Source organism: Nerophis lumbriciformis, linkage group LG12 (genome assembly GCF_033978685.3).
Source record: "Nerophis lumbriciformis linkage group LG12, RoL_Nlum_v2.1, whole genome shotgun sequence".
NCBI classification, from domain to species: Eukaryota; Metazoa; Chordata; class Actinopteri; order Syngnathiformes; family Syngnathidae; genus Nerophis; species Nerophis lumbriciformis.
The window spans coordinates 28,283,372-28,308,513 of NC_084559.2; the positions used below are offsets into that span (position 1 = coordinate 28,283,372).

General features: G+C 39.8%; 1 protein-coding gene and 1 long non-coding RNA gene across 5 annotated transcripts in view; one reads left to right on the plus strand and one right to left on the minus strand.

Moving 5' to 3' along the window:
* The window catches only part of LOC133623189 (uncharacterized), a 71,978-nt gene that overhangs the window by 7,324 nt on the left and 39,512 nt on the right, over positions 1–25,142 (plus strand). Inside the window, exons 3-8 of the long non-coding RNA XR_009817859.1 lie at positions 315–430; positions 830–945; positions 1,345–1,460; positions 2,444–2,559; positions 2,958–3,073; positions 3,697–3,813. This is a non-coding gene — a long non-coding RNA (uncharacterized lncRNA). The remainder of the gene's footprint in view (positions 1–314; positions 431–829; positions 946–1,344; positions 1,461–2,443; positions 2,560–2,957; positions 3,074–3,696; positions 3,814–25,142) is intronic.
* The window catches only part of tcf7l1b (transcription factor 7 like 1b), an 86,460-nt gene continuing 82,321 nt past the window's right edge, over positions 21,004–25,142 (minus strand). For 3 of the 4 annotated variants that reach the window (XM_061986254.1, XM_061986253.1, XM_061986252.1), the window contains 2 exons: positions 22,309–22,360; positions 21,004–21,906 (listed from right to left, as the gene is read on the minus strand). In XM_061986254.1, coding sequence (XP_061842238.1) covers positions 21,431–21,906; positions 22,309–22,360 — 528 coding nt within the window. In that variant the 3' untranslated portion in view covers positions 21,004–21,430. The remainder of the gene's footprint in view (positions 21,907–22,308; positions 22,361–25,142) is intronic. The other variant, XM_061986255.2, reaches the window with a different exon arrangement.

Sequence of the window (25,142 nt, forward strand, 5' to 3'; positions counted from 1 at the left end):
GTAAAAGTTGGTCTGTGTACAAAAAGCTTACACAATGTAAATGTGTAATTTTATGTCTGGACTGTTCAGAGTCATGTATGGAGAGAGTAAAGCCAACTTGGTTTCAGGCAATCTCAAAAGGCACTCACGTGACTACAGGGCGCCATGACTGCTACCAACTTTAAGCTGATGCTATGTGTTTGCGACAGTTTCTCATTACTTTAGATGCCTTAACAACTTTGTTTTGTACCAAAGTCAACTACCAGATTGCAGGTGTCTAATTTGACCTTATTATGTTGCACTCTATTCACTTGTTCTATCTTCCCTTTCCACAGAAATCCACCTCACATCAAGCTTTTTCCGCCTCTTTCGGACCATAAAATGACTGATTAAGGATAATCAAGCACAGCAATAATGTAGGCCTATGCACTTGGAGAGGATGTTACATCAGGTAAATTTGCCTGCTTTACTTCCAAGGTTAATGTCGGAACTGTTACACTTTCTCTATTCCAGTGTTTCTTAACAGTAAAGGTTGGTTTGTTTACAAAAAGCTTACACAAGGTACATGTGTAATTTTATGTCTGGACTGTTCAGAGTCATGTATGAAGAGAGTAAAGCCAACTTGGTTTCAGGCGATCTCAATGATTGGTCAAAAGGCACTCACGTGACTACAGGGCGCCATGACGGCTACCAACTTTAAGCTGATGCTATGTGTTTGCGACAGTTTCTCATTACTTTAGATGCCTTAACAACTTTGTTTTGTGCCAAAGTCAACTACCAGATTGCAGGTGTCTAATTTGACCTTATTATGTTGCACTCTATTCACTTGTTCCATCTTCCCTTTCCACAGATATCCACCTCACATCAAGCTTTTTCCGCCTCTTCCGGACCATAAAATGACTGATTAAGGATAATTAAGCACAGCAATAATGTAGGCCTATGCACTTGGAGAGAATGTTACATCAGGTAAATTTGCCTGCTTTACTTCCAAGGTTAATGTCGGAATTGTTACACTTTCTCTATTCCAGTGTTTCTTAACAGTAAAGGTTGGTTTGTTTACAAAAAGCTTACACAAGGTACATGTGTAATTTTATGTCTGGACTGTTCAGAGTCATGTATGAAGAGAGTAAAGCCAACTTGGTTTCAGGCGATCTCAATGATTGGTCAAAAAGCACTCACGTGACTACAAGGCGCCATGACGGCTACCAACTTTAAGCTGATGCTATGTGTTTGCGACAGTTTGTCATTACTTTAGATGCCTTAACAACTTGGTTTTGTACCAAAGTCAACTACCAGATTGCAGGTGTCTAATTTGACCTTATTATGTTGCACTCTATTCACTTGTTCCATCTTCCCTTTCCACAGAAATCCACCTCACATCAAGCTTTTTCCGCCTCTTCCGGACCATAAAATGACTGATTAAGGATAATCAAACACAGCAATAATGTAGGCCTATGCACTTGGAGAGGATGTTACATCAGGTAAATTTACCTGTTTTACTTCCAAGGTTAATGTCGGAATTGTTACACTTTTTCTATTCCAGTGTTTCTTAACAGTAAAGTTTGGTTTGTTTACAAAAAGCTTACACAAGGTACATGTGTAATTTTATGTCTGGACTGTTCAGAGTCATGTATGTAGAGAGTAGTATTTTAATTTTCCTGAGGGAACTCTCCTGAAGGAATCAATAAAGTACTATCTATCTATCTAGTAAAGACAACTTGGTTTCAGGCGATCTCAATGATTGGTCAAAACTTGGCACTCACGTGACTTCAGGGCGCCATGACTGCTACTAACTTTAAGCTGATGCTATGTGTTTGTGACGGTTTATCATTACTTTAGATGCCTTAACAACTTTGTTTTGTACCAAAGTCAACTACCAGATTGCAGGTGTCTAATTTGACCTTATTATGTTGCACTCTATTCACTTGTTCCATCTTCCCTTTCCACGGAAATCCACCTCACATCAAGCTTTTTCCACCTCTTTCGGACCATAAAATGACTGATTAAGGATAATCAAGCACAACAATAATGTAGGCCTATGCACTTGGAGAGGATGTTACATCAGGTAAATTTACCTGCTTTGCTTCCAAGGTTAATGTCGGAATTGTTACACTTTCTCTATTCCAGTGTTTCTTAACAGTAAAGGTTGGTTTGTTTACAAAAAGCTTACACAAGGTACATGTGTAATTTTATGTCTGGACTGTTCAGAGTCATGTATGAAGAGAGTAAAGCCAACTTGGTTTCAGGCGATCTCAATGATTGGTCAAAAGGCACTCACGTGACTACAGGGCGCCATGACTGCTACCAACTTTAAGATGATGCTATGTGTTTGCGACAGTTTCTCTTTACTTTAGATGCCTTAACAACTTTGTTTTGTACCAAAGTCAACTACCAGATTACAGGTGTCTAATTTGACCTTATTATGTTGCACTCTATTCACTTGTTCCATCTTCCCTTTCCACAGAAATCCACCTCACGTCAAGCTTTTTCCGCCTCTTCCGGACCATAAAATGACTGATTAAGGATAATCAAGCACAGCAATAATGTAGGCCTATGCACTTGGAGAGGATGTTACATCAGGTAAATTTGCCTGCTTTACTTCCAAGGTTAATGTCGGAATTGTTACACTTTCTCTATTCCAGTGTTTCTTAACAGTAAAGATTGGTTTGTTTACAAAAAGCTTACACAAGGTACATGTGTAATTTTATGTCTGGACTGTTCAGAGTCATGTATGAAGAGAGTAAAGCCAACTTGGTTTCAGGCGATCTCAATGATTGGTCAAAAGGCACTCACGTGACTAACGGGCGCCATGACGGCTACCAACTTTAAGTGATGCTATGTGTTTGCGACAGTTTCTCATTACTTTAGATGCCTTAACAACTTGGTTTTGTACCAAAGTCAACTACCAGATTGCAGGTGTCTAATTTGACCTTATTATGTTGCACTCTATTCACTTGTTCCATCTTCCCTTTCCACAGAAATCCACCTCACATCAAGGTTTTTCCGCCTCTTCCGGACCATAAAATGACTGATTAAGGATAATCAAACACAGCAATAATGTAGGCCTATGCACTTGGAGAGGATGTTACTTCAGGTAAATTTGCCTGCTTTACTTCCAAGGTTAATGTCGGAATTGTTACACTTTCTCTATTCCAGTGTTTCTTAACAGTAAAGGTTGGTTTGTTTACAAAAAGCTTACACAAGGTACATGTGTAATTTTATGTCTGGACTGTTCAGAGTCATGTATGTAGAGAGTAGTATTTTAATTTTCCTGACGGAACTCTCCTGAAGGAATCAATAAAGTACTATTCCAGTGTTTCTTAACAGTAAAGGTTGGTTTGTTTACAAAAAGCTTACACAAGGTACATGTGTAATTTTATGTCTGGACTGTTCAGAGTCATGTATGTAGAGAGTAGTATTTTAATTTTCCTGAGGGAACTCTCCTGAAGGAATCAATAAAGTACTATCTATCTATCTAGTAAAGACAACTTGGTTTCAGGCGATCTCAATGATTGGTCAAAAGGCACTCACATGACTACAGGGCGCCATGACTGCTACTAACTTTAAGCTGATGCTATGTGTTTGTGACGGTTTCTCATTACTTTAGATGCCTTAACAACTTTGTTTAGTACCAAAGTCAACTACCAGATTGCAGGTGTCTAATTCGACTTTATAATGTCGCACACTATTCACTTGTTCCGTCTTCCGTTTTCGCAGAAATCCACCTCACGTCAAGCTTTTGTCAGCCTTTTCCGGACCATAAAATGACTGATTGAGGATAATCAAGCATAGCAATAATGTAGGCCTAAGCACTTGGAGAGGATGTTACATCAGGTAAGTTTGCCTGCTTTTGTTCCAAGGTTAATGTCGGAATTGTTACACCTTCTCTAGTCCAGTGTTTCTTAACAGTAAAAGTTTGTTTGTCTACAAAAAGCTTACACAGGGTAAATGTGTCATTTTATGTCTGGACTGTTTAGAGCAGTGTTTTTCAACCTTTTCGGCGATGACCAAGAAGAACGCGGAGTTGGAATATAATTACAACATTTTATGTACATATTTATATACACATTTGAACAATTAGTGATTCACTGAAATATATTTATTAATTGTGGTTCTTACAAAAAATATATCTTATAAAATATAAAAGCTAAAACGTCTCTTAAAGCTCTGCCCCTTTAATTAGTGAATACTAAATAATTTAACTTTAGCCTACTACTACAACCATATTTCTTACCAGCAACATGAAGTGAAACAGAGGCAGAGGTGTCCTGCCACAGTCAGTCAACCTCCTCCTCCTCCTCCTGCTGAACAGGTCGCACCTGTGGTCCGGACTGTAGGCCTACCTCCTCTCCAAGTCCAGCCCTTTTCGGCCGTTGAAAATATTTTTCTATACTCATCTGTGTGAAGGAGTGAACATCCAACATTAGAATTTATTACTAACGAGCAGAAGCGCTCTATGTACAGTGCCGTCTAACCAGCAGCTCAACACATGCAGGGTTCAACGTTAAGGTTTTTTTCTACTTGCCCGACTTTTCAAATCTACTTGCCCCAATATTTTTACTTGTCCTGCCTAGGTTTTTTTCTGGCTGTGTAGTGCTCATGGCTTATATCTTACTAGAATCCTTCCCGTTGACTATTTACAACACTACACAGTATTTATTATTATTATTATTATCTATAATTACATTTAAATGGCATTGCATACATGTAAAATTAAATGCTATTTCACATTATTTGACCAGTAGCAGTTACACCCATCTGAACAGGTCAGCCACCTGTTTAAAGCCCAATCACAGTTGAAATCTTGAAATGAAGGGCCTTTAATAAAACATTAACCTGGACAACATTTTAACAGCTGGTTGGCTCAGATTGTATTCTTTTCATTGCATTCACATGCTGCAGTGGACAGTGGACAATTTAGCTTCAGTCCATGTGTGTTTATTGACAACAGGGTTATAACCTGGACACGTTAGCTCGTCGGTATGAAAACAGGTGACCGAGTCAAACAGCGGCGGTGTTAATGAAGCAGCGTCAGGCGAAACCGTCAGTGAAACGCTCGGTGAAATCGCGGATTAACATTAAATATATGACGAGCCGCGAGCGATGCAGCTATAACCTATCTACCTATAACACCTGTAAAAATGAAGCAATGCTACCACGCTAGCAAGCGTTAGCTAGCCGGCTATGAGCCACCAAGCTGCTAAGTATCGCCAAAAGGCACCATTTAAGTTTTTTTCCCCATGGCATCCTGGATCAAGGCTTTCAGCAGCTTTTGGACATTTGAGGTAGAAACGTAGGAAGCGCCATCATTATGAAAAGTAGTCGGCGAGTATTTTGGTCCCGTCCGTCCGTCCCTCTTCTTCTTCTTCTTCTGGCCCACCAGGTGAATTAAGTGCTATTGGCGGAGTTACAATGCATACCGCCACCTACTGCACCGGAGGTGTTACTACAAGCAACATTCACAGACAGTCCCATTGCTTTTATGAGCGGTCGAGCGAGTCAAAAGCCGAAAAATCCATTTGTGGCGGACATAATTCTTTCGTGGAGGGCCGCCACAAATAAATGAATGTGTGGGAAAGACTGTCCTTGAACATTCCCGCATCTGCTTTGTTTTCGCAATCAAGGCGATTTAAGTTGTGCGGACGCTATCCTTCTTTGTGTGAACATTGTTGATTGTCATGTACGGATGTACTTTGTGGACGCCGTCTGCTCCACATGCTGTAAGTCTTTGCTGTCGTCCAGCATTCTGTTTTTGTTTACTTTGCAGCCAGTTCAGTTTTAGTTTCATTTTGCATGGACATCACTAAGCTTCAATGCTTTTTCTTAGCGGCACTCGCCTTTTGTTTATTTTTGGTTTAAGCGTTAGATACCCTTTTACCTACACACTGCCTCCCGCATATTGTGATCACGACAAACCATGTTCATGACATCTACAAAGCAATTAGCTACCTGCAGCCACCTACTGATATGGAAGAATATTACATGGTTACTCTGCCGAGCTGTAGACAACACAGACACTCAACAATGGCACATTATTTGCGGATTATAATTACTGGTTTGCAAAAATAGTTTTTAACTCAATTAGGTGAAATTACATAATCTCCCAGAGCACACCAGACTGTATTCCGCGACACAGTGGTTGAAAAACACTGGTTTAGAATAATGTATGGAGAGAGTAAAGCCAACTTGGTTTCAGGCGATCTCAATGATTGGTCAAAAGGCACTCACGTGACTACAGGGCGCCATGACTGCTACTAACTTTGAGCTGATGCTGTGTGTTTACGAGTTTTGTTCAGGAGAGAACACACAGAAACTAATACAAGTAATAAAGAAATGAACAAATTAAATAAATGGTTTGACAAAAACCGACTATATTTGAATATCAGTAAAACTTAAATAATGCAATTCGGTAACAGCAGAAGAGAAAGTCAAACACAAATACAAATAAACATTGAAAGACTTAAAGAAACATAATTTTGGGTGTAATAATAGATCAGAAAATTAACTTGAAATCTCATTAAAAAAATACATCATAAAGCGGCAGTACGTCAATGGATGAAGCAAAATATGTTCTGGACCATAAATCACTCCATATTCTCTACTGCTCGCCAGTGTTACCATATTGGAGTTACTGTGCAGAAATATGGGGAAATAATTTAAAAAAATATACTTATTCACTCACCATGTTACAAAAAAGAAAGATAAGTTAAAATAATACATAATGATACATACAATGATTACAAATACATTGGAGGCAGCCACCAGAGTTAACATACTTCACACAAAAGGTACAATTTCTCCATGATTGTTTGTCCAAAGCAAATGAAGATTTTGGCAAAATGAGTGTAATTCAGTTTTGGTCGTTCTGTGTATTTTTTTTCTTACGTTTATTGCGCCGTCAGGTGCCGGCTGGTCACTGAACACGGCATATCTGTGCATCAAATACAGCCGCTAAATTATCCATCCATCCATTTTTTACCGTTTGTCCCTCTCTGCTGAAGCTTATCCCAGCTGCACTCGGGCAGAAGGTGGGATACATCCTGGACAAGTCACCACTTCATCGCAGGGTCAACGCAGATAGACAACATTCACACACTAGGGCCAATTTAATGTCACCAATCAACCTATCCCCAGGTGCATGTTTTTGGAGGTGGGAGGAAGCTGGAGTACCCGGAGGGAACCCACACAGTCACGGGGAGAACAAGCAAACTCCCCACAGAAAGACTTTCTTATTGTGAGGCACGAGCGCTAACCACTGTGTCATCGAGCTGCCCGCTGCAAAATTATACTTTCTCCAAAAAAAGAATGTTTTATTGTTTATGAGCTGGAGTATGTCTAAAACTATATATATACATATTAATTTGGTTAATTTTGTCAGAAAAAAATAACGTCAAAACGACAGCAATCATAGGCGCCGATCCCGTGGGGGCTTCGGGGGCCGAACACCCACGGACAATGCCGAGCACCCACGTGGGATTGATGGCAAATTCTTGCTCACCACCAAGCACACACACCGAGCACCCACTGGCAGAAATGTCGATCGGTGCCTATGACAGCAAATGCATGCTTCTGGGCACAGCCACCTCACACATCCTTAGTTGCAGCCATGGCGCCTGTTGCTTACTTGACCAAACGCTCTCTACGCACAACTTTGGGACTGGACTGTTGGACCCTGAACCCCCCCTAAATTTTATTTTTTTCAGCTCTCCCGTCCAAAGGCAAAACCCAGTAACTCAATTTTGGTCAAAACTGAGCTGATAATAATTTTGGAGTTACTAGGTGATATGCTTTACATTAGTGTATGCGATATTGTAATTTGTTCCGTAAGTAAGCTGTTACGCGCATGGCAGGACCTAGCAACTACCACATAACTGCGTAGATACAACAGAAAAACCGTTTGTTTTATCAAAATCAGCTAGAAGTGAGTTACTAGGTTCTGCTTTTGGACGGGAGAGCTGTGGTCCATATGGGCCACAGCGGTACTCAGTTGTAATACACTTTTCCACCACTTGTGGCAGTAATGGCAATATTAAACAAACAAAAAGGTCTGGAGTTAAAGTCACAGAGAGGTTTCTTAAGTGCAAAATGTATGAATAAAGTGTTAAAGCTGTATTTTATTTGCAGTAAAATTTTTGTTTAGTTTATTTAAAAACGTATTAATTATTATTATCATTATTATGATTAGTCATTAATACAGTTAGAATGTCTTTATTTTAGAATTGCGTAATTGTATGTAAAAAGAAATGTCAACAGTTTGTATGTGTGCCTTCTTTTTCAGTGTATTAGATAAGTACAACTTTTTGTATTCAGCCTGACCTAAGCCTTGATAATAATCTTTGGGAATAACACATGCTTGATATTATTTGTTAAACTCTAAGTAGGTTAGATATAATTATTGAATACAACTAAAATCAAGAGTAAGATGACTAATTCAGTGTTAATATTTGAGTGGGCATTGGGCCCCTCTGCAGTGGAAAAGTTGGCCCCGAGGTCAAAAAGGTTAAGAACCCCTGCTCTATTCTATTCTTTCTATCTTAGATTTTTTTGCTGAGGAATGAAGGAGTAGCTTACTATTTATGTCCCTCAATGAAACTAAAATATATAAATAAAACAATTACCATTATCAATTGAGTTAGGAAAAGTTAATGCTTGATTATAAATCATACATCTCACTTGTATAGTAGAAGATTGTGGTACCAAGTTGGTCAACTTTGAAAATCCAGCGCTACCAACTTGATGTGATTCTCAACTTGACACTCAACAAATGGAACGCAGCATAAGAACACTGCAATATTGCTAGGAAGCATTTTTTGTCTGAAGGAATTAGGATTATTCTGAATTTACCAGCTGACGAAGTGTACAAATCATGTGCTGAAAGATACAACCATTCTATCAGTTGGCATCCCAGTGAGAGCGAACATTGTAAGTCACTATTCTTGTTTAATGTTCTTATTTGAAACGTTTAGTAATAGTGCTACATAGGGGTGTGACGGTACGTGTATTTGTATTGAACCGTTTCGGTACAGGGGTTTCGGTTCGGTTCAGGGGTGTACCGAACAAGTTTCCACACGAACATATTAAGTAGCCGCCGCCGCTTCTTTCTGCCTCTGTTTCTGTCAGTACTCTACACAGCACCCAGCATTGTCCCACCCACACAACCATCTGATTGGTTACGAACAGAGCGGTAACAGCCAATCAGCAGTGCGTATTCAGAGCGGTAACAGCCAATCAGCAGTGCGTATTCAGAGCGCATGTAGTCAGTGCTTAGCATTTAGCAGGTAAGCATCAGGCAGCGGACTCTCCCCAAATTATAATAAACAGCTCCCAGTCAACTACTAGTAACATCACTATGAGCCCGTTGACCTTCTAGAAATATAAAAGGCAGCTCAGCTCAAGTCCTGGCTTGAGGTGAAGGCTAATTCGCTTTTAGCGTAACGTTAGCTCATTTTGCGGTGTGTGTGTATGTGTGTGTGTGTGTGTGTGTTACGGACAGCAAAGCCCTGTCTGTCTGTTATTTCACTTTACCTTTTTCTGTGTTGATTGAGCTGTGTTGAAGCAGCAATAAGGGACATTATGTTAAATGAAGAGTTTCTGTCTCTGATAGTTGATATAATAATGTAACTGCATCATTAAGCCTACATGAACTCCATGGTGTTCAGGGATGAATAGTCTCTCCTATTGCTATTGTACCATTTTTTTCAGCTATAGTTACATTAATCATTAGTAATGCAGCAGCCTAGTTTTGAATGGCTGGGTCCCTGCTATCACATGTTGATAAAAATATAACATTTACATAATAAATCAACTACAGGCTTCCCAAATGCTGTAATAAATTAAGCATGATGAGTTGACTTGAAACTGTTTAATGTTGCACTTTTTTTATGTAGAAGAAAAGTTTGATCATTTTATTTAATCTGAGCAACAATTTGAGGCAGTTTAATGTTACCTAATTAACGTGGGCAGAATTATTATAGTGTTCCCAATGTTAAAAGGATAAAGCCATTGTTTACAAATTTGGTAAATAAATAACCAAAAAATGTATATTTTGTTATTTTCTTACTGTACCGAAAATTAACCGAACCGTGACCTCTAAACCAAGGTACGTACCGAACCGAAATGTTTGTGTACCGTTACACCCTTAGTGCTACATGATAACGCTCCAAGGCTCTCTTGAAGTCTGCCATTAGTCAAAGCAAACGCAGGAAGTGCTCTCTGTTGTTGTTGATGTTGATTTCAAATGAAATCAAGTCAAATCAAGGTGCGCAGGAAATAAATTACGTAAATGCTTAAAATGTACAACATAATATAACATGTTACCATGAATGTGCCTATTACTACATATACCAGGGGTCTGCAACCTGTGGCTCTGGAGCCATGTGTGGCTCTTCTGCCTTTTTGTTATGGCTCCCTCAGATTTTTTTTAACCCTTGAGTGAGAAAATGTGCATTTTTTTATAAGAGTTTACAAATGCACGACTGTGAGGCCGTAATGAGGCGCAAGGAAGCCAAGTAAAAGGGACTGGAAGCCTGCGTGTTTGAATCAGCTTCTCCAGTGTACAACCCTTGTGGTAAGCTAACCATGAATACTAGTTGAAAAGAGAAAAGGAACAAGAGTTTAATTTTACATAGACAAATTGATTTTCCTGTAAAGAAAAAAAAACACAAACTTTTAAAAGTTTATAAGATGTGTTACGTTGTGTGCCTATACTATTTTTCTTTAGTGGATGAGGCGGTGAAAGGTCTTTTTTTATAGTAAAGGTTGCTGACCCCTGACATATATTTACATCATGTATATAAAACATTTTTAATGTTTTTTTAGAACGGTTTATAGGCGGAATAGATCGTATCGCCATTACCTGCATTGTTAGCTGCCTTTTCCTAGCAGTTTTTACTATTTGCTCTTTTTCCCACCCCCCTCCCGCCCCTATGTTTACCTTTCCTACCTTTTTTGTGAGGTGCCACCCCTAGGTGCCGACCCAACAGTCTTCCAGTCCTGTATACCCCTGTAACTATATATTGTATTTCTGCTGTTGGACGGTTGTACTGGAAACTAATTTTGTTGTATTTTTTTAAGTGCAATTAGGTTATATCCTATCATTTTCTATTTAAAATATACCGAAAAATAAAATATGTGTTTCCGTCTAAGATGTGCATGGTGCATGATGGGCAAAATCCCCAAAAAGTGCAGTTCCCCTTTAAATTTAAGTTGCATTTATGACAGTGTCTGTTTTCGTATACTTTTTTTGTGACTGAAGTTAATATTGTGACAGAGGTTATTATAGACTTTAGGATAATGGATGTTCGAGCTTGAGAGATAAGGTATGTCTTCTAATGTTAATTGAAGGTGTTTTACATCTCAGCAGGGTGTGAGGGACCTGGGTTCTTGTAATGAATATGTCTTAATTGTGTGAGACTATTTGACATTTGAAAAGTCCAATGATCCCTCTCATTCTTGACACAGATTAGCATTTCCATCTTTAAGGTCAAATCGTTATGAATAAAACATTAACAAGGTTCTTAAGCTCACAGCCAGCCATACCTATCCCCACAAAGGCACCAGCTGAGTCTTGCTAAGCATGGAGAATGTTACAGAAACAATCGATTCCTTTCACTTCACTGACACAAAAACAGCATCCTGTAATTTATTAGAATATAAGGTCACAAGTGAATGGATGTTATACTATTGTGCATCAGCCATCTTTTCTTCATTAGTTTTGAATGAGGAAAACATGATTAAATGGCATTGGATGCAATATGTTGTTTCTGACATACAAAGGGTTAACCTGGATTGAATTTAAGATCAAAGCCAGCCTACCCCCACACCCCGTCCCACAAAATAAAACATTGGCAAGAGATTGAAAGAATTCAATGAGCAAAATTAACATGTATTAAATCTTAAAATCTGACCTTGCACATACATGGCAGATGCTGAGCCGTGCAGCAACGAATGCATAATTGGATAGAGTGTCCTGTTACTCTATTTGGACTGTGGAGCCTTGCAACTTTACAGAAACACCTATTTTTTTAAACACAGCCAAGTACCATTGGTTGCAGTTTGTATTCGGCAAGAAAATAATGCTGTATTAAGTTTTTTTGGTTTTTTTTTTTAATGTGTAGCCATGTGGTTGGAGTTGGGATGTTTTTTTCCCACTAATATCATTACATATTTTAGCGGCATAGGAGGATTACATTATTCAAATCACAATGTACCTTTCAGCATGATGCAAGTGAGTTTGACCCCAAGGATCTTCTCAGTGTGACTATTTACCCAATGTAATGACCAGTGAGTTTACAAAAATGGCTTTTTGTAAACCTTTGACTTCTGCTAACGAGGCTTGAGGAGACATTGCTTTTCGGGCTGTTTTGACAACTCGTTACCTGTGATTTAAGTGACAGATCATGAGTTTTACCGCAGAGAAGCCTAGTGTCGGCAACAGTGGAATCACAGGTTTGTGCCTTGAGTGATGGAGGCTAGAAATCATGTTAAAAGATTTGTTATGCCCAAATCTGACTGGAGATGTATGGAAGTATTATTGGAGCAAATTTATTTGCAAACGTATATCTCGATCTGTGCGCGTGTAATCCAATTCGCCTGCGTGTGTACTAATTTGTGTGTCTGTATAACAATCTGAGTACCGTATTTTTCGGAGAATAAGTTGCACCAGAGTATAAGTCGCACCTGCAGAAAATGCATAATAAAGAAGGAAAAAAACATATATAAATCGCACCGGAGCCCGGCCAAACTATGAAAAAAACTGCAACTTATAGTCCGAAAAATACGGTATGTGTATTCAGTTCCGCTTACGTGTGTTTTAGATCCTTGTACGTGTGTTTTAAGTTGTCTGTCCCTAATCAGAAATAACCCTCAAAGGGCTGTCTACTTACAAGTGACTTTTGCAACGCTTCTGCTGTGTAAGATTTGAGTGCGCACATCCAGATTCGTGAGCGTGTAATACATCTTGTGCGCACATTCAGAAGCGCATGCATGTGATGCAATCTGTGCGTGCGTATCTATGATCTGCGAGGAGCAGGATTTTTGCGACACTTTTGCTGTGTGCGATTCAGAAGTGCGTGCGTGTAGTACAATCTGCGTATGCCTATCTGAGGTGTGCCTACATTTAACCAACCATGGAAGACGCCACGCAATTTAAACTAATCCGAAACAACGTACAGCTATGGTGCGTGAAAGAAAGACGCCAAGACCCGCCTTGCGTTGTTTCTGATTGGGTTAAATTGCGTAGTGTCTTCCGTACTTGGTTAAATGTAGGGACAATGGATTGATGGCTTGGTCTGGGATTGGTTATTTCTAGAGATGTCCGATAATATCGGACTGCCAATATTATCGGCCGATACATGCTTTAAAATGTAATATCGGAAATTATCGGTATCGGTTTCAAAAAATAAAATGTATGACTTTTTAAATCGCCGCTGTGTGCACGGACGTAGGGAGAAGTACAGAGCGCCAATAAACCTTTAAGGCACTGCCTTTGCGTGCCGGCCCAGTCACATAATATCTACGGCTTTTCACACAAACAAGTGAATGCAAGTCATACTTGGTCAACAGCCATTCAGGTCACACTGAGGGTGGCCGTATAAACAACTTTAACACTGTTACAAATATACGCCACACTGTGAACCCACACCAAACAAGAATGACTAACACATTCCGTGAGAACATCCGCACCGTAACACAACATAAACACAACAGAACAAATACCCAGAACCCCTTGCAGCACTAACTCTTCCTGGACGCTACAATATACACCCCCCGCTAACCCCTACCCACCCCACCTCAACCCCGTCCCCCCACCCCCCAACCCCGCCCACCTCAACCTCCTCATGCTCTCTCAGGAAGAGCATGTCCCAAATTCCAAGCTGCTGTTTTGAGGCATGTTAAAAAAAAATAATGCACTTTGTGACTTCAATAATAAATATGGCAGTGCCATGTTGGCATTTTTTTCCATAACTTGAGTTGATTTATTTTGGAAAACCTTGTTACATTGTTTAATGCATCCAGCGGGGCATCACAACAAAATTAGGCATAATAATGTGTTAATTCCACGACTGTATATATCGGTATCGGTTGATATCGGAATCGGTAATTAAGAGTTGGACAATATCGGAATATCGGATATTGGCAAAAAAGCCATTATCAAACATCTCTAGTTATTTCCATTAATCAATCAGTTACTCGAACTACGGTAAGCCTCGAAAACCAAATAGCTTGACTGTCACGCTCAAAGTGGGAAGCTTGGCAGCTCTGAGTAAGTGTTTGAGAGTTGTCCATTGTTGCTGACTTCAACGCAGAATAACATGATCAGTGGTTGCAAGGCGCCGACTTGTGGTGAGTATAAGGAAATGCAAGGGGAGTTACAGACAGGCAAGTCTTTTTACATGTTCAAATCGCTGTATAGACAGATGGATCACGTACAAATTGTACATGGCAGAAGTGTCGTGAAAGTCATGTGTAAAAAAATACAGCCGATAGACGGTTCCTGCTCCTCGCAGATCATAGATAAGCACACGCGGATTGTAATACACGCATGCACTTCTGAATGCACGTGCACAAGTTGAATTACACGCTCACGAATCTGGATGCGCTCGCTCAAATTTTACACGGTAGATGTGACGCAAAAGTCACGTGTAAGTACACAGCCTATCGAGGGTTCATTCTGATTAGGGACAGACAGACTACTTAAAGGGGAACATTATCACCAGACCTATGTAAGCGTCAATATATACCTTGATGTTGCAGAAAAAAGACCATATATTTTTTTAACCGATTTCCGAAATCTAAATGGGTGAATTTTGGCGAATTAAACGCCTTTCTAATATTCGCTCTCAGAGCGATGACGTCACAACGTGAGGTCACATCGGGAAGCAATCCGCCATTTTCTCAAACACCGAGTCAAATCAGCTCTGTTATTTTCCGTTTTTTCGACTGTTTTCCGTACTTTGGAGACATCATGCCTCGTCGGTGTGTTGTCGGAGGGTGTAACAACACGAACAGGGACGGATTCAAGTTGCACCAGTGGCCCAAAGATGCGAAAGTGGCAAGAAATTGGACGTTTGTTCCGCACACTTTACCGACGAAAGCTATGCTACGACAGAGATGGCAAGAATGTGTGGATATTCTGCGACACTCAAAGCAGATGCATTTCCAACGATAAAGTCAAAGAAATCTGCCGCCAGACCCCCATTGAATCTGCCGGAGTGTGTGAGCAATTCAGGGACAAAGGACCTCGGTAGCACGGCAAGCAATGGCAGCAGTTTGTTCCCGCAGACGAGCGAGCTAAACCCCCTGGATGTCTTGGCTCACACCGTCCCTTATGCCACCGAAGATGATCAAGAGAAGAATATCGACCCTAGCTTCCCTGACCTGCTGACATGAGGGTATGTCTACAGAATATATTAATTGATGAAAATTGGGCTGTCTGCACTCTCAAAGTGCATGTTGTTGCCAAATGTATTTCATATGCTGTAAACCTAGTTCATAGTTGTTAGTTTCCTTTAATGCCAAACAAACACATACCAATCGTTGGTTAGAAGGCGATCGCCGAATTCGTCCTCGCTTTCTCCCGTGTCGCTGGCTGTCGTGTCCGTCGGTTTCACTTGCATACGTTTCAAACCGATATGGCTCAATAGCTTCAGTTTCTTCTTCAATTTCGTTTTCGCTACCTGCCTCCACCATCCGTTTCAATACATTCGCAATCTGTTGAATCGCTTAAGCCGCTGAAATCCGAGTCTGAATCCGAGCTAATGTCGCTATAGCTTGCTGTTCTTTCCGCCATATTTGTTTGTGTTGGCTTCACTATGTGACGTCACAGAAAAATGGACGGGTGTTTATAACGATGGTTAAAATCAGGCACTTTGAAGCTTTTTTTAGGGATATTGCGTGATGGGTAAAATTTTGAAAAAAAAATCGAAAAATATAATAAGCCACTGGGAACTGATTTTTAATGGTTTTAACCATTCTGAAATTGTGATAATGTTCCCCTTTAAAACTCACGTACGCGGATCTAAAACACATACGCTGATCTGAAAACACACACTCGGATTGCTATACAAACACGCAAATTAGTACACACGCACGTGAATTGGATTACACGCGCACAGATTGTGATACACATTTGCAAATAATTTTGCCATAATAATACTTCTGTGGAGATGACTTTGGTTTTGAGTTTGGTTCCTGCTTTCTTCAAGAGGTATAGTACACCTAATGACCACAATATTATACCAATTTTGGAACAATTTGAACAATTAATTTACGGTAAATGTAGTTCAATCATAAATTATGTCTTTCAAAAGAGAAAGAGAGATTTATAAAAACTAAAGACACTTAGTTTTGACTGACACTGTCATGGTAATTTCTGAGTTCTATATTCAGCAATATAAAATTCTACATTTTGGAAAAAGCTTTAGTAGGATGTTGTGCAGTTTATTTAAACAATTACAAGAAAAATGTTTGCACAGCTCGTGTATTGCTGAGTTGCCACTACATGACCTAGCGCAGTGTTTCTTAACCATAACCATTGAGAGGCCCCTAAATAGCCGTAGAAAAATATCTATTTCTCAGCTGTAGTCTGTTTGGGCGACAGCGCTACTCTGTTGTAATTAGGGATGAGTACCGAATTCTGTACTTTTTTAGGCACCGACCGAATTCTGTCCGTACTACCGGGTATTGATTCGCATAAAACAAATGGTGCCATATTTCGATAATTCTGTTGCACATGATGTCACGTCCGGTTGAAGACTAAACACCAACTAACGTAAACAATCACTCAAGCACAGTGGTGTGCCGTCAGGGCCAGCAAGACCTTCTCTGCTGGCCTAACATAACCAGAAATCATGATCATAATTAAAGACAAAAGTAATTTTTAATTTACTTTCCCTAAATATCCAAAAGTATTCATATTCTCTTCCTGTCATATTATGCTCCTTCCAGTGCTGTTGTTTTAAGGTTAAGAGTTTTGTATCCAATCAGAATTCAGCTAGCTTATGTTGCCATGCTGTACCAAATCTGCCCGAAGCCTTCAGAATTAACAATGCTGGCGTCTGTGCACTGTAAGTGAACGGGCACATACAGTTGATGGACAGTTGCGATAGCCAATCAGATCACGAGTTGTTGTCAGTAAGGCCTTCTAGCTGGCCTAAGGCAGATATATATTGTGATGTTATGAGCTAGGTAACATACGAACTTCATTACCCAGCGTGCCACAGTAGTGAAGAGCATGCGCAGTAGCCATACTTGCCAACCCTCCCAAAAATCTCCCGAAATTCAGGCGGAGCTGGAAGCCACGCCTCCTCCAGCTCCATGCGGACCTGAGTGACGTGTCAACAGCCTGTATTCACGTCCGCTTTCCCACAATATAAACAGCGTGCCTGGCCAAACACGTTATAACCGTAGAATGATCGAGGGCGAGTGCTTGGTTTCTTATGTGGGTTTATTGTTAGGCAGTTTCATTAACGTCCTCCCAGCGCGGTAACAACACACAACAACAGCAGTCATGTTTTATTCTACCGTAAAGCAGTTCGTCTGCCGTAAACAGCAATGTTGTTGTAATATATTGAGTTGGAGGCAATAACCAGGCAAGGTGATGAAGTACGTCTCTTTACTGTAGACTTCAGAACAGACTCACACACTTGAGTCAGGTGCGCAACACCACGTAAATCGTTGGCCAACCAAAAAGTAACCCCAGTACGCTATAGCCAACATTCTCAAGGAGATGGCAACAGACAAACATAGTTCACTCTATTACATTCCTCCCCTTTTAGAAATGTAGAAGTTACTCAAAATAAATAAACAACCCAACCAAAAAATGCAGCAGCTCAATTAAAAAACTGTACTTAAGCCACATTCTTTTTTCTTTTTTTTTTAGTACTGAACTCTTAACCCTCATTTGTAAACAATAACATGCTTGTTATACAAACAGTATTTGTACACCTTTAACACAGATTTTTATACTGTCTTCAGAGATTCCGTTTTTTTGGTGGTACTCGAAACCTTTCTGGGTACCTGCGAAAGGGTGTTCAGCATGGTTAGAAAAATAGTGACAGAGAATAGAACAAGGATGGACAATTCAACCCTTAACTCAACAATGAGTAGATGAGTGTTATGTGTGTGTATATGTGTAAATAAATGAACACTGAAATTCAAGTATTTCTTTTATTTATATATATATACATATTATATATATATATATATATATATATATATATATATATATATATATATATATATATATATATATATATATATATATATATATATATATATATATATATATATATATATATATAATAAAATAAACATATATATATATATATATATATATATATATATATATATATATATAATAAAATAAACATATATATATAGCTAGAATTCACTGAAAGTCAAGTATTTCTTATATATATATATATATATATGAAATACTTGACTTGGTGAATTCTAGCTGTAAATATACTCCTCCCCTCTTAGCCACGCCCCCAACCACAGAAGCTAATGCAAATAATAACAGAAGAAATTGACAAATTAAAGAGATTGTTTTAGACAAAAACAGACTATCTTTGAATCTCAGTAAAAAAAAAATGCAATTCAATGTATTTTTCATTAGTTTTATGAGTCCCTTCTTTTGCATTGTATATTGTAGTATTTATTTTTTGTAATCAGCCTGACCTAAGCCTTGATAATAGTCCTTGTGATTAACTATCCATCCATCCATTTTCTACCGCTTATTCCCTTCGGGGTCGCGGGGGGCGCTGGAGCCTATCTCAGCTACAATCGGGCGGAAGGCGGGGTACACCCTGGACAAGTCGCCACCTCATCGCAGGGCCAACACAGATAGACAGACAACATTCACACTCACATTCACACACTAGGGCCAATTTAGTGTTGCCAATCGACCTATCCCCAGGTGCATGTCTTTGGAGGTGGGAGGAAGCCGGAGTACCCGGAGGGAACCCACGCAGTCACGGGGAGAACATGCAAACTCCACACAGAAAGATCCCGAGCCTGGGATTGAACCCCAGACCACTGAGCACCTTCGTATTGTGAGGCAGACGCACTAACCCCTCTTCCACCGTCCTGCCTGTGATTAACTAATCCTTTCATATTATTTGTCAAGGTTGTTAACCTGCTAAACTGTAAATAGGTTTGATAATTGTTGAATATGATTCAAATCAAGAGTAAGATTACTAATTCAGTGTTAATACTTGAGTGGAAAAAATTGGGCCCCGAGGTCAAAAAGTTTAAGAACCCCTGACCTTCGAGTCCCTTCCGGGCGTCACACGGCGGGCTGAAATCCAATATGTTTATTTACCTGCTGCAGTGCAAATATTGGTGTATTTCTAACGTTTTAGAGCACGAGTGTCCAAAGTGCGGCACGGAGGCCCTTTTCGGCCCATAGCTTGTTTTGTATGGACTCAACATAAAGTAAATCTGCCTTATTACCTATAACACAAACACTTAGATAATGTTTTTCCAGAACAAGTTTAGCATACACTGCTGTACATTGAATTGGTTTTAGCATTTCAAAGTGCCATGCTTTCTTTCTTAGAATGTGACCTTTGATGGAAAAATAATGGTCACCCCTGGTATAGAGGCAGATATATTAGCCAGATATCATGATTCATACACTCTTAAAACAAAATCATTTTCTCAAGATTTTAACGACCTCAATGAAGTAGACCTTTAAAGCTCCCTTTTTTTTTACATCTGGTTGGGTCCACAAATTGAGCATTAAGCCATGAAGGACAATGTTGGACCTATTTGTGCATCACTAGTAATGTATTTTATTGACCTTAATGAGTGTTGTGTACTGCCATGATATTTATTTGTGTTGTCAGGCAATTTGCTTACAACAAATATAATATATACGTTTAGTTTTGCGGTTGGTATCCTGTTACAATCCAAATATTTTGCTGTCATCTATAATTTGGCCTCTGCACTTGTTTTAATGGTGTGAAGTTAATGTTTTGTCTCGATGTTTAGATGTTGCTACTTCCCGGTTTTCCAGCAATATTTCGTTTCCAATTGTATTTAGCGATATCCTGTTACAGTACGTCCTTGCTGGATGGAATATGCAGCATACGTAAGATTCCTTCTTCTAGTTTATTATTATATAACAATGTTTTCTTGATGCTAAACATTGCACCAAATACACTAAGCAGATTAGGGCATCTACATCAACAATATGATTTGCCTGAGTGGCTAGACAGGACGATTTCACAAAAAAAATAATGTTGTGGCATTTCAACATACTCACACGTGTAAAGTTGTATTTATTTTATATCAACCTTGTTAAATTTAGAATTAAATGACAATTCCGGTGTGTGGTTGTATTGACATTATATATTTAATGAACCAATCGGTTTGTTAGCCCCAATGTACTCCTTCAAATGTAACAGAAGTAAAAAGGTGGAGGTACGTTATTTGTCCATGTCAGTACCCCGCTTCCTGCATAATTGTTCCATCTCTGGCATAACCTCTCATCTCCAAAGCCAGCAAAAACTGGAACCTACCTTGTGTGTTTTTCACTAATTGAAATGCCTAATGAGATCCCAGGGGCTACATCCCATTATCTAGGAATTAATTAAAGTCTAAGCTGCAAGCCAAATGGTGAATAAAAATGCAGTAAAAGTGCAAGAGGACCAGGGATCCCGTCCAGGTTTTTACTCTGCTCAGACAATGCTGACATGCTTTTATATCAGATAAAGTGCACTGTATGTTGAGAAGGAGCAGATGTTCACTATTATTTTATTTGTGTTTATTTCAGGCTTGAAAATGTTGTCACCTAGGTTCAGGTGCATAGTTTCCAATGTGGTTAGCCTAATTGTGTGTTATTAAACATTAAACTGTGTGTGGTCGCATCAGCTAAATAGACAATGGCATTCTCAGCATCAATTTAAGAGTAAATATCATAAAATAACACAATAAAGCAATAATAATCCAAACTATCATAAATCGTAAAAAAAATTTACTGAACACATTAAAAGACAGAAAGACAAATTTTCTGTAGGAAACAATTTCAAATGTTTATTTAACATGTCAAAGAACGGGCACACACTTGTGAATTGAAAACAGGGCTTCAAGATTATTGGCCAGCTCAAGGACAAAAAAAACATAAGACTAACATTAATCAGATTGTGGCTACAAAGAAAATGTGTTTTTGTTCGATTTTTGTTTTTATAAAGAAACGGTATGTACATTGTTCTTTTATACAAGAGGTTTGTTGGATAAATGCATTAAAAACAAAACTGGTTCTGCAATGAACTTTACAAAAAATACACTTTGTTTCATTGAGAGATGTAGAAAAGAAGACAGTCAAATATTGACCAATAATATTTCTTCCTTTTCATTATTCAGAAAAAAAGTTTCTCTACAACCTATCTTCAGGAAAAAGCAATGTACAGCCTAATAAATGGTAGAAAAAATTGTTTTTGCAGATTCATTCAGTTGGTTTGGTAACCAAGGAGAGGGGCTGTGACTGGAACAGGGCATGATGGGAGTGAAGTGCTGCCTGATGGAAAGGCGAGGAGGGTGACAGCATGGAGGGGTGCAGAGAGGTGAAGGGGATCGGCCGGGTCAGGATGGGTGGGGTCGAATGGCTACCTGAAGTACCAGTTGGGATGGAGATGGCTGGTTGGGAGGAGGATGATGACGATGAGGATGAGGAGGACGTAGCTCCAGAAGACTTTCCGAGTATAGAGAAGTGGTGATGCATGCGTCCCTCCGGTTTGGTGGTGAGCGATAGTGGCTGGGCCTGCTCGGAGTGAGTGGCCGCAGGAGCAGCAGGCGACGCCAGAGCTGCGGAGGGGGTGGCTGGTGAATCCAGCATGCTTCCGTGAGACGACGCTGGGCTGTCACACATCTTTTCAGAGGGCAGGTACTGAACGCACTGCTTCTTGCTTCTTATCGAGAAGTCTGGGGAGCACAAAAGAGAGATGGAAGCACTTGAATTATGGATCCGGCGCTGGCTTAAAATCTGGTACACGTCCCTCAATGCCACCAGTGACAGAAGTCAACGAGTGATTATTATTAAAACAGTGAAGATGGCAGCAATGAAGCGTTCAACTTGCAAAGTGAAAGAAATGTTAAACATTCAAATGGTACACATGAATGATTGAAAATATGATACTATGAATGTAGAAAGCCCCTATGACTTCTGTTTTAAATTATTGCAGACATACCTGCCACTATTGGCACTCTACGTCATAAGCTGCTTGTCAAAGTATGGATTAAAGAAAGGGTTAGTGATGGAGATATTGCATTATTGCATAGTACTTCTTTTAGGAAGGACATAAATACAAGCTATCAACTCCTTACCTTCCGGTTTTGAGTCAGATTTACTGTCCCGCTTCCTCTTTTTCCGCTTTCCCTGCAGAAGCAGGCGAAAACAGCTTTAAAAACATGTGATGATTGTCACAGTCAATATAAAACAAATCCACTTAAAAAATGTAAATACATTTCAAATAAAAATGTCATACTCGCTCGAGCGGCAGAAACTATGTCCTTGTCTTTAAAGTTCTGGCCACACCATGCGGCCCAGATTTTTTAAATGTCTATTAGTTAACTGAAATACGATTGAGAACCTGATAATATTTATTTTGTATTTATTTATCAGTACAAAACACTACAAGTTGCTTGCACCAGCAAATACCGTAAATTTCGGACTATAAGCCGCTCCTTTTTGCTATGCTTTGAACACTGCTTCTTATAAAACAGTGTGGCTAATGTACGAATTTCTCTTCGCTGACGGCCATAATGCAAATTATTTAAAACAAAAAACAAGCAAAGACACTGAATAGGTGTTATTGTTTGTGCTATGGCGCCATCGTTTGGGCGAGTTCGCTCTCTGCAGGTGCTGCATTGCCCTTCTGTTTAGACTGAGCGTTCAACCGGATGTACAAGTGCCGTCCCGTCTTCTAGCCGTCCATAGCGCCCGTACTCGTATGGATTCTTCATTCATCATTCCAAGCAACGTATGTAAGTTTTAACAGTATAACTTAAACAATTCTTGCTTACTAAATCGCATACTTGCCAACCTTGAGGCCTCCTATTTCGGGAGGTGGGGGCAGGGTGGGGGGCGGGGCGTGGTTAAGAGGGGAGGAGTATATTTACAGCTAGAATTCACCAAGTCAAGTATTTTATTTATATATATATATATATATATATATATATATGAAATTCATCTTACGTCAAGTATTTCATATATATATATGTATATATATATATATATATATATATATACAGTATAAGAAATACTTGACTTTCAGTGAATTCTAGCTATAAATATATATTTATTTTATTATTTTATATATATATATATATATAGGATGCGGTGGAAAGCACATTTTTTCCTCCACCCTGAAACAAAAGGAACGCAAAAGAAAACTTACGGATTCAAATCTACCAAGAACCCACCCACAGTTGAGGAACTAAAGGATTTTGAGAACGACATGCTCAAAATGATACAATCAGTCAAATTCAAGCCAATCCGCAACCCACTCCTCACCAAGCTGAAAAATGACAAGGAGCGCATCAAGAAAGTAAACAACCTCATCATAGCTGCCGATAAAACCACAAACTTCTACAGAATGGACATACCAGAACATCACACCTTACTGGACAGAAGCATCACCAAATCATACAAAAAAGTGCAACCCAACACCTTACAGAACATCCACCTGGAAAATAAAAGGATCGCGGCTGAACTGGACATTGAGGACAGGGTGGACGCCACAGCCAACAAGGAAGCCTTCATCACATTGAAGGACCACAAACCCAACTTCGCAAATAACCCAACATGCCGACTAATAAACCCAACTAAATCTGAAATAGGAAAAATCAGCAAAATAATCCTGGACAGAGTCAACACAAAAATCAAGGACAAAACACCACTCAACCAATGGAGAAATACAGCAGCAGTACCGTATTTTCCGCACTATAAGGCGCACCTAAAAACCACAATTTTTCTCAAAAGCTGACAGTGCGCCTAATAACCCGGTGCGCTTTATTACGATTCATTTTCATAAAGTTTCGGTCTCGCAACTTCGGTAAACAGCCGCCATCTTTTTTCCCGGTAGAACAGGAAGCGCTTCTTCTTCTACGCAAGCAACCGCCAAGGAAAGCACCCGCCCCCATAGAACAGGAAGCGCTTCACCCGCCCCCATAGAACAGGAAGCGCTTCACCCGCCCCCGGAAGAAGAAGAAAAAACGCGCGGATATCACCGTACGTTTCATTTCCTGTTTACATCTGTAAAGACCACAAAATGGCTCCTACTAAACGATCCGGGTCATAAAAAGACGCAATCTCTCCATCCGCACACGGATTACTACCGTATTTCACAGCAACTGAACCGCACTGTGGAACGGGAGCACGTACGGTGAATATTCGCTCCACAGGGAATGAGAAGTCATCCTTCACTGTGGTTCTAGCTTGCCATGCTAACTTCCACTCATGGTGATATTCAAAAGGAAGACCTTGCCAAAAGAGACCTTTCCAGCCGGCGTCATCATAAAAGCTAACTCGAAGGGATGGATGGATGAAGAAAAGATGAGCGAGTGGTTAAGGGAAGTTTACGCGAAGCGGCCGGGTGGCTTTTTTCACGCTGCTCCGTCCATGTTGATATATGACTCTATGCGCGCCCACATCACAGATGGTGTCAAAAAACAAGTGAAGCACACAAATACAACACTCGCCGTCATTCCGGGTGGATTAACCAAAGAACTCCAACCGCTGGATATTGGTGTCAACAGGGCATTCAAATCACGACTGCGAACTGCGTGGGAAAAATGGATGACCGAAGGCGAACACACCTTCACTAAGACGGGCAGACAACGCCGGACAACATACGCCAACATCTGCCAGTGGATTGTAAATGCCTGGGCAGATATTTCTGTCACAACTGTGGTCCGAGCTTTCCGGAAGGCAGGATTCACAGAACTGCTGCACAACAACAGCGACACTGAATCCGATGATTTCGAAGAGACGGAGCCCGCCATTTTGGAAGCCACGCTAGCGCAACTTTTCAATTCGGACACCGAAGACGAAGAATTCGAAGGATTTACCGGTACGAATGAAGAATAACTTCAGAAGGTGAGCGCTATGTTTATTTTGTGTGTTGTGACATTAACGTTCGAGCAACATTACCGGTATG